Raw genomic sequence first — 10,370 nt, forward strand, 5'->3', positions numbered from 1 at the left:
GCTGACCGGAAGGTCCGTGGTTCGAACCCTACCTCTGCTACTCGACTTCCCCTGTCTAGGCTTGGGCGACCTGGCAATATCCCAGCCCTCGTGTCTTCTTCGTGTGGCATGGCAGTCAGACACCGAAAGGGTGCTACAGCTGGACGATTTTAGGTATGTACATGTATCATTGTACTTCAAATCCCACCCTTATTGGATGAATATAATATTTTGACCACCACCTCATGGTTGGATCTCCTGATTTTTGTGTCACTCAACGTAGATCCCTAGATATTCAACCTATTTGATGCTTATGTATGAGGAAACTTGACCAGTCCCAACGGCTGGTCGTGCCTCCTAGAGAGTCAAACAAAGGTTCGACTCTTAGACCAATGTTTTTAGTTACAGTATCTGTTAGGAACGCACTTCTAGCCCGAACGAAGGCATGTCCTGATTGGTCGGAATACCAGCCAATCCGAGTCAAGCACCCTTGACTCGACGCTTCTCGCCCCCTCACGGACATTCTGGCACGACCTTGTGGAACACTCTGTGATTATGATAATTTTCCTTTGTCTCCGTAAGGGGCTGTGTAGAGCTACCGTGCCTTTTGATATACCATAGTGGGCGGAGCAGGAGGCCAAGGGACCGACTCAGAGTTGCACTACCGTTCAGCAAGACACAACAACTGGCGACGGGGATGGGATAGTGATCAGTCGGGTAGATGTGCTTGTTCACAAGATCCGGAAAAGGAATAGCCCCACGTTAGTCAATGCGGTGTGAACTAGCACACTGGAAGCATTAGCACCTACTTGTTCTTCGGGGCACACTCTGGACAAGACTGTTCGTTCGAAGCGTAGTTTTCGAAGCACCTAAAAGAGTAAAAAGAGTGAATAGAAACGCAAATCGGTTGAAGGGGAGTAGGAACAAACAAAACAATGAGATAGCGCGGCCTGACAAGAAATATTCGCCCGAGTTAGCAACTTCTTTTCCAGACTGTCGCATTGTAGCGTGTTCCGTTCTACAAACAGAGAAACTCGTCACTATCAGTATCGGACAACGCTTCTCTTTTCCAAACCGAATGAGAGAATAAGAAAACGAGAACCATCGAGCTAAGTGTCTCATTTATTAGTTTGAGTTGGAGCGCGAATGAGTGAAACCAGATGTTCCAGATAGCCTTACATGCCATCCAGGGAAAGCGCTGTCTTTCGTTAAGAGGAATGCTGGTAACCCAGACCAGTAGTCAGAGCCTGATTCCTCGAAGAAACACATTTTAATAGCTTTCAACAAAACACCGCCAATGAGCTCAAGTCATCTACAGGGCCACTTTAGACCTACCAACGCTGGTAAGAAGTACACTACTGAGTGATGCAGAACCAGTTGGTATTCGTCGTATCCTGGACCAGAGATTTGCGTTCCCAAGTGTTGTATATAAACATGGAACTCCGGTGTCAACACGAAATGGTAGCAACGATGACGAGACTTACATCTTGTGATAGGAATGGTCACAGAGGAAATGAACAGACGGTGGTTCAAGGCTTTGGTGGCACAGGACGCATTTTTGTTGTTGGAAGATTTTCACCCTGAAAATGGAAGATGCAGCAAATATCGGAAATACTAGATTAAGGAATCGAGGGCCTGTACGAAAGAAAGAAATCCGGAAAACACAGAATGAGTAGGAAACGTTTGCTATTAACAATTTCTTCCACTTACCTCAGAACTAGCTTCACAGATATTGAGATTGAAAGCACGTAACTGTTAGTTCATGAGTTTTGTGTCCTGTTGGGTCACGTCAATCACCGAATGTCTTTGTATATTCTTCAATCCTATTCATCTTTGGTTTGACGAAGCAAAAGAGCCTGCTATGTTCAGTTTTACATTAGGGCATACCATAAGCACGGTCCAGTTGTCACAAAATTCCAGCGCATGGGACTAACACGGCAAACTCGAACAGAGATTATTCCGGGTCGTTCTGACCTAGTGACTCATTCGCACAATAACTTCGATTCCATGTCCGTCTTCTGTGAATCTAGTACTGTGAAGTCTATTCAGAGATATATCCTTATATGAATGAAGAGTTTCCTACAGTGCGTTCCTACCAAATGCCATTTTGGGACTGAGCCCCGCATCGGAACAGACAACTGAGCAAAAACAACCTGAGCACGTGGTGGATGCCTACGAGGGGAATGTGTTGGTGCCTTAATTCTCCAAAGTGACCAATATCGCATCACAATCTCACTCTTCAAATGGCCATCTAGAAGTGACAACAACGTGAAGGTTTGTGATGTGTGTCACGTAGCAACAGCCTGGTTCTGCTGAGCTATACCTATCTAGCGCGGACTCACTGGGAGCTTCGCTCGAAACTCAGCTGCGCAGTTGATAAAAACACATGTTCTTAAAGAAAAGCAAGATGCATTGGTCAAGGGCAAACCACTGTAAATACCGAACATCACGTCGATCGAGCAGATGTATCGTGAGTGAGCTACGGACCAAATGAAACCATGCACCGGTTGGCCACGATATGAGCCAATCAGAATCGAGTATTTTTAGCTCAGCGCTTCTTGCCTCATCATGAACTTGCGGAAAACTCCAGCATAACCCTATAGATGCACTCGTAGCGGTTTTCTACTGAAGGTCTTCTCAAGCGACTGTGCTTTCCCATACACCGTATTGATGAGTGGGTAGCCAAAGCAGTACATAAGTACATAAGTACGCACATACACTGTATTGATGAGTGGGTAGCCAAAGGAGTTGCAATACCGTCTGGAGTACATAAGTACACACCAGTACTCAAGTTTATTTCACGAAACGCACAGAATTATCCGACATCGATGCATTGATCGATAATCACTGATGCGCGGAAACGAATATGAACAGTGACTACGGCTTGTCAGTACTCGTACCCTTCTCCCCCACTGAGTCAAATAGCACGCTGGGATGGAACCACTAGCTGGAATAAAGCCAGAAGGCCCAATAGGCCTCCCTAAACCAGCAGGCGAAAACTGTCCGACTGATATGTAATTAGCCCACCTGTCCGACTGGCGTACAGAGTGAGAAAACCGTTGCAACTCTGGGCTCTACTGAGGCCCATTCATAGCCACTGACCGAAGCTACTGCGGCATTACGAACGTCAATAATTTAGGCGTATTCCTACGGCACAACTGATGTAATGATAGCGCACACTCAGCTATGAGATGGGCACTGTAGAAGAATCTCGATTTGGGTGACGTGATGGAACTCCGAAGCATGACGGTATATAAAGAGGTGCAGTGGCGAAATCGTTTGCGTGACTGATGAAAAGTGGGGATGCTGGTGTGTGGCACGTGGAGGTTATACCGTACAATTCCAAACAGACATCGATCAACAGGGGATGGCGACATGCAGAATCTCACGATCCGGTCTACTGGTGAAAAAAGGGAAATCCCCAAAAAACTAGCTTAAATAATAATGTACTTGAACTTCACGTCCGTCGGTTTGAAGGCTCCAAACTTGTTCTGCGTTGGTGCTCACCAACGCGAGCATCGCTAGCTGAACATGAATACTAATCATCAGGCAAAGGACTTAATATCAAACAAAGGCATCCATTCAGTGTCACGTGTGTGCTCTACGTTGAAACACCGTCACGAAGAGACTGGACCTTACAGTGCCGTGACGGTTTGCGCACCTCAGCAATCTACTGATCTATACTGGGGGGTGTCCCCGCGACACTCATAGAGTCTCTCATACCAGGTTGGTCAATGGTTAGAGGTTTGACAAATACAGTCTTCCGGCCCTCCAGGTTGGGGGTTGGAACATGTGTGGCGACTTGTTCCGTAGAAATGACTACGCATTTGCATTACCCGCCAAACATCACTGCCTTGCGGTCAGGCTTTTGAACCAAAGGCTTTAGTTGAAGACTCTAATCGTTCTCCTGTCTAAGTGTGGGCGCACTGACTGATGTCATGCTGTCGATGATGATGATGATGATGCGTTAAGGCAAGTCCACCGGTTCAAATTGCGGCCTGGAAGTGGACCGATCAATTGTAGCAACAAACAATGTCATCCAATACGGCCGCCAAAATTCAACTGCGTGGTAAACAACTATGACCACAATTGTGAACAAGAAGATCGATTCATCTTCAGGGGGGATTTCTCGAGCGAATCGGTTTCATGGGTGTCCTTTTGAAGGGAAATCGTTGTACCCTATTTAAACTTTGGTGATCCACAGTGGACCTCGATAAATAACAGCATACTGCGACCTTTAGCAGTGGTCAGAAGAACTTGTTAACAGTGGACCTGGGATAAACCCCAGAGACAACTGAGAACAGGAGGCTAATAGCACACACAATTACTAAACCAAACAAAACTGACGATCTACAAGGTAGAATACAGGTAGAATAGAGGTACAGAATACAGTGTGTACAGGTTCTTACTGGCTATTCAAACTGCGAACGACTTCTCGGTTCCTCATTGTTTCGCTGCGCAGTTTCTGTACTCCTTGACGCAATGCAGCGATCTGACTGGCTCCTGCCTCCAGATGACGCAACAGATAATCCTGTGGAATGATAAAACGAGAAGGTCAAGCTATTCGACTGATAATGTGCCACGCCAAAAGGATGACTCAAGCTGACGCGAATATAGCTTCAGCTACGAGGATAAGAATTAAAGAAATGCGCTGAAATTCACCACGGTCAGCAAAGCTCCCTTGTAGGGACGCAGCTCCCTTTGAGAAGCGATTTCAGAAAACATGTCAAAATTGGAAGACCATTACTTCAGAACTTTGATTGGTTAAGATACACTGACATCTGTTCACCTTCCAAAAAGTGATCGGTGGTGGGATGCTGGTGGAACTTCGGAATATCAGTGTCCCGTGGGTAAGCAGCTGACAGACCATGCTTAGCAGAGCTCCACAAATTGTACTCAAGTGCCTCCGGTAGCTATAATCAAACAAGCTGATAAGCTGTGTATCAGAGCGAAAAGTCCCCGGAATGAGGGTGGAGAGAGTTAGAGATGAGATGCAGTGAAGTTTTACCAAATTCTAAACGAAAGTACGGGCCGATAAGCAACAGTTATCGCAGCTTACCCGAATGGTTCCCACCAAACAACTATGTTCCGCATCAGTTTCGGACAAAATTTGCAACACGACCATTGGCGTAGCCAGGTTGAGCCGATCAACCTCTGCAAAAGAAACAGCGTGTTAGGTAACACAGTTGGGAGCGGAGAAAAGCAAAGGTCACTAGGCACATAAATAAGCAAGAATTGGTCCTTGATCGTATTCAGTAGTATAGCTGTTGACAAAGGACTAAGTAAGACGGATCCCCATTAACAACTATGGGGAACGCCTGCGGTTGTAAGTGACCGGTTTGGAGACATACAGCAAGATCTTTGTGAAGTGCATCTCCCAACTACTCGTAAATGATCACAGATTTTGTCGACCTCATCAACCCCGTGTTGTGAACTCACGTAGAAGGAACTGCCTCCTTTCTGTTAGCATAAACTGGAATAAATTAGCAACTAAATCGCTCAAATAAACGGATGATCAAAAGAGCACAATTACACCACACCCTAACACATGGATGAGTCCCAGGATAGAACACGGTCTTCATGGTATACTCCTAAATAGCGACCGTTTTCTGCTGGTTCTATCACCAGTCGCGGTGAATGGATTTTAATGTGGGACTGGCCAGCTAAACCATCCTTGAAACGACCCAGAGAATTAAACATTAACCAGTTGTTAGAATGTTATCGATTATTTTACTGCAGCGGGGGTATTCCGACGCAATCGAAGGAAAATGAAATAAACACTAATCATTTGCAAATCAATTTGATTTTCAGGAGGGACTCAACTGAATCTCTCGTTTATGATATTCTACAACTGAATGTGCTGCACACAAGCCGTCTCATGCTTCAGTTGGCACGATATTCGAGATACCGCAGTATATTTTCATAAAGCAAACTACTCACATGGTTGCTGAAAACTCTTCGACAGCCCACGAACGGTTTTGCCCTTCTTGGGGCTCATCAGGTAGGCGCAGTCCCCGAGTAGACAAATACACTCATCTGCCCCAAGAAGGGCGAAACAGGTCGTGGGCCGTCGAAGAGTTTTTAGCAACCTTATGAGAAGTTTCCTTCATGAAACCATTAATCATTTTTAGGGAAATGGATATGAGCTTGGTTGAGATCACTCGAGCACTTGGTGCTCTCAAATTGGCGTCTGGCGAGCCAGCGTTGTAGCAGCCCGTGGAAGCGTTATGACACATGCAAGGTTTATGCCTCTATAGTTGGGAGAGTCTCTTAAGGGCGGCTTTTCTAAATTGAGCTACGATGGGTGATTAGTACCAGTTTCCTGGGATGAATTATTCTACCCACTAAGTTCCAAAGAACTCAGCCAAAGCTTGATATAAAAATTCACCGCCAGCTAGCAGAAACCCATCCGGACCATGGCGCTCCAAGACCGAAGGATATATCGGCACTTCATAAAACGTGGGAGGATGTAAGTTGACAAACCATGGCTCAGTTGAAGTGACGATATAGAGCTGTGGTTCGACACAGTTCACCCAACAGTCTGACCCTATTGGTTCTCACTATATTTCAGACTTTCAATACCATCTTTGCCTGGCTTATCAACAAGTCCCTTGTATCCTGTTTTGTAGATGAGCGGAAAAGCTTCGAGTTTTTAGTCCAATGAATTTACTTTCTCATTTACTTTCTGACTTTATCAAATACCTTTGTCCAAGCATGGGCTTCGTTTCAGCTTGTCACTTAGCTTGCAGTTCGAAAGGCTAAGACAAGAAGTTGTGACAACTGCCGTTCGGTGCACCAGTGGTTTCCGTGTAATCACGAGGAGACAATCCATGCAGAGTTTCCAGCGTCAGGTAGAATTGTGGTTATATTTCAGGAGATCACCTGTCAAGCACTATTTGGAAAGGTTTGGTAAGTTTGTTTGAGGCACGATGCACAAGGGATTTTCTACTGCTGATTGGAGAGTTCAATTCTTCGTCTATGTTCACTACTGACGTCAGACGGGAGCAGCACAATTATTTCAGAATGAAGGACCATCAAGAATTCAGCCTGGCCATCTACAGCAGATGGCTTTGTGGTCAATTCGGCTTCTTGGTTGTTGAGCAGTGAGAAACGATGGATAGCACGACGGCGTCAGCTGTACCTGGATGCAAAACTACCCAGAAACTACGGGCGCTCCGCATAAAGTTGTAAAACATGCTTATAATTGTCACTACGTTAGGCGGAACTCTGGCCCAAAGCGCCCTACCGCTCGGCATTAGACGCAACAACGACCAATAGGATAACTCGCACACGATTGGTCAGAAGATCGGGTCGTCAGATGGTCCAGCATCAAGGCGACCACTGATTGGTCGAAAGTGTGGCGAACAGCCCACCACATCCCTACATCTGTTGAATGCGTTTTTTCTTCCAGGCGGCTGTATTTCCAGAGTGCTACCGTTGCGTATAAGCAAAATACGACGCAATGTACATGTTTTTAGCACATTTGAAGTGCCAGATATGGTTTTCCTACTAGCTTGGGAAAGTCATATCAAGAAGTGCGCTTAGGCACAACCGCTGTTTTAGAACCAAAACTAACCAAACCAGCGAAGTCTGTCTTTGAATAACTAATGTGCCCATCTCATACGCTTCTGAACGCTTCGTAATGGACAAGAGGCTGGTTCGCTGAATCACGGCCACAGTTGGTTGGCGCATTACAAACAAAGATTGCTTAGTATTTCGACCAGTGAGTTTCTATAAAGGCTGTTTACTAGCAGACAACCGAGCGAGGAAGCCTCAGCCCTGGAAAGACCAGCAATAACGTCTAGATAACGACGCCAACCTAAGCCTGATTACCGTACTTTGATTTCGTGAGCGAGTTTCGGAACCGCGGTAAATATTTGTCGACAAGGTACCGAACATGTAGTCCAGTCAAGCTTTCTGACTTGTTTTCTTAAGAGCTTGTACATCAAATACAAAAAAGGGACAATAGTAGATGTGGGCGGCGAAGTGCGCTGGTCAATTCTGCAGATGTCTGGTTAACGTGTGTAATAATTGGGACAGTTATTTCTAATTAGGGCAGGAGAGACTTGGGGAACACCAAGGCGAACTGGGTGAACTAATCAAAAAGTTGATGCGATGAGATGGGATTTTTGTCAGCTAGATGTGGCTGAGATACAGCCATAGCAACCAAACGTGGACGGATGGAAAATCGAAACCTTTAACCAGAGCCTTTGGCTTAAAAGCCTGACCGCGGTGTAGCTGATGTTGGTGTAGACTACCAAATTAACCAACCGTATTTGTTCCAAACTTCAACCTGGAAAGCTATGAGACTATGTTTGTTAGGCCCCTATCATTTGATATCCTGTTAGGAAGCATAGGTATTCGGTAACGGAGCTCAATCACTTGCTGAGGTAAACAAATGAGCACAGCACGACAAGGTCTGGTCACTTTGTGATGGAAGAGATTCGGCATATTGTTGTGGAACCTGCTTGGGATTGCGAGTGCGAAAAGAGTAGACTGATGGATATGGACGGATCGAGTACTTTTCAGCTATCACTATCTCGATGGTCATGAAGGTCGTCTAAGCCAGTTGCAGGAACTTATAAGTTCGTACAATGAGTACTTTTAAACGTACGCCTGTCCATCTCTAAGTAAAGCAGGCAGGTTGAGTGACACCCAAGTCGGAAGGGCAACACAGCTGACAGGGGGACCAGATGTGGGGGTTGGAGAATGTGCCGAAGATAATTGATTACATAAGCTCTTGAAAGACGGTGCTCAGGGTGCATTGTCGTAAGAAGCTGTGTTCTGAGTTGACTTTTCCAAGGGATCATCACTAACCTTTGTTCTCACAAGTTTGATAGAGTAAATTCAGGTCACAGGTTTTCCGCATCCACAGTTTTAAGAAAGGGTTTGATTGAAAACTAAGAAACAACGTACCAGAGACTACCTGCTGGAGTTCACTGGCGCAGTCTGGTTTAGAGGCAAAGTAACGTAGAGCCAAAATCCATAATTTGGGTAGTTCTTTTCTATGGGTAAATGGGAGAAGGGTGAGTAAAGTAAAGTGATCGATACGGGGCAGTATGGTCTGGAGAGAATAAGCAATTTAAACTAATTCCTGTTCCAGATCGCCTTGTGCAATTAGGGCAAGACACCGATTAGGGGAACCAAATTTGACCGCGTGGTTCCTTCAAAATCCGTCGAGTTGTACTGCGGGACGGGTTGAGTGTTTTCCAGAATATGATTCCCGCCCATTGTCGGTGAACTGAATTCGTGATGAGGAAGATTCGAGAAGCCAGTCCCCTAGCTTCTTCCGTGTCACGAACTGTAACCTACTTGTAAGTGGTAACAAAAAATCTAGTCTGTATCAGTTACCGGGGTGATTTTATATTACGCTACGGTACGCAAGATACCATTGGCCATCGGTGCTATGTTCAGACTCGATGACCAGCAGCCACATTGGGGTTCGAAGCTCTCTTGTCCCGGGGAAGACTTCAAGGATGGTTGCACTAATTCTCGGACAAGACGGTTGGAAGCATGCCAAAGGTATGACACACAATACAAGCATTAAATGGGCACAAAACACAGGTGCGAGCGCGCGCATCCTGATATGTCGACCACGTAAGAATCAGCTCATGACAGACAGGTCACGTTACTAGGTGCTACACTTCAGCGGAAAAATGACAGCCCTGTTTGACAGCTTGTTGGTAGGAACACACACATGGTTCTTGAGCGAAAAAAACGAAATATAACCAAAGGGCGAACCAAGAGAGTTGCAAAAGTATGCGCGGACGGGACGGTGTCAAAGAGGCTTTAACCTACGCCGGAAATCTTCACTAGAAACGGCTATCTGGCTCGTTTGGTAAGCCATCCGTCGATAAGAAAGCATGCGTGCACCAACCGACCGTAAAAGATGATAACCAGATAGAAATGGCTCGGTGGTTAAGATGCGAACTTACTGACCAGAAGGTCCGTAGTTCGATTCCACATCCACATTCCGACCGCTCCTGTTTAAGCCTGGGAAACCTAGCAGTGTCTCGGTTTTTGTATTTCCTTCGAGTGATATGACAGCTAGGCATCAAAAGGGTGTTACAGCTGAACGATCAACATCTTCGTTAGGCGCGATTTCACGCGGATCCCGCCTTATCGCTCGCAGTCAGGTGGTGTTACGCCTGAGAAGCCTATCCCACGCAAGATTAGCCAAAAATCGAGACGCTTGCCGGTCCGGCATCAAGACGAGATCTGATTGGTCAACAATCTGGACCCAACAGCCAATCATGACCCAGTATTGGTCAAGTGCCGGTTGCCAATGGCGCATCCAGAACGCGTCAGAACTTCCAGAAGGTTATAACCGCTAACGCTATATATATACGAAGCGCTGTACAACTGTTCTTGACTTCGTTTTGGGCATTAAT

General features: G+C 45.9%; 1 protein-coding gene across 1 annotated transcript in view; it reads right to left on the reverse strand.

The window, feature by feature from the left end:
- Positions 1-10,370, reverse strand: part of T265_06404 (hypothetical protein) — a gene marked incomplete at both ends in the record, with an annotated part of 61,063 nt that overhangs the window by 12,414 nt on the left and 38,279 nt on the right. The window contains 5 exons of the mRNA XM_009171652.1: positions 789-848; positions 1,464-1,559; positions 4,389-4,510; positions 5,039-5,133; positions 8,896-8,984. Coding sequence (XP_009169916.1) covers positions 789-848; positions 1,464-1,559; positions 4,389-4,510; positions 5,039-5,133; positions 8,896-8,984 — 462 coding nt within the window. The remainder of the gene's footprint in view (positions 1-788; positions 849-1,463; positions 1,560-4,388; positions 4,511-5,038; positions 5,134-8,895; positions 8,985-10,370) is intronic.

Source organism: Opisthorchis viverrini, assembly GCF_000715545.1.
Source record: "Opisthorchis viverrini unplaced genomic scaffold opera_v5_130, whole genome shotgun sequence".
NCBI lineage: Eukaryota > Metazoa > Platyhelminthes > Trematoda > Opisthorchiida > Opisthorchiidae > Opisthorchis > Opisthorchis viverrini.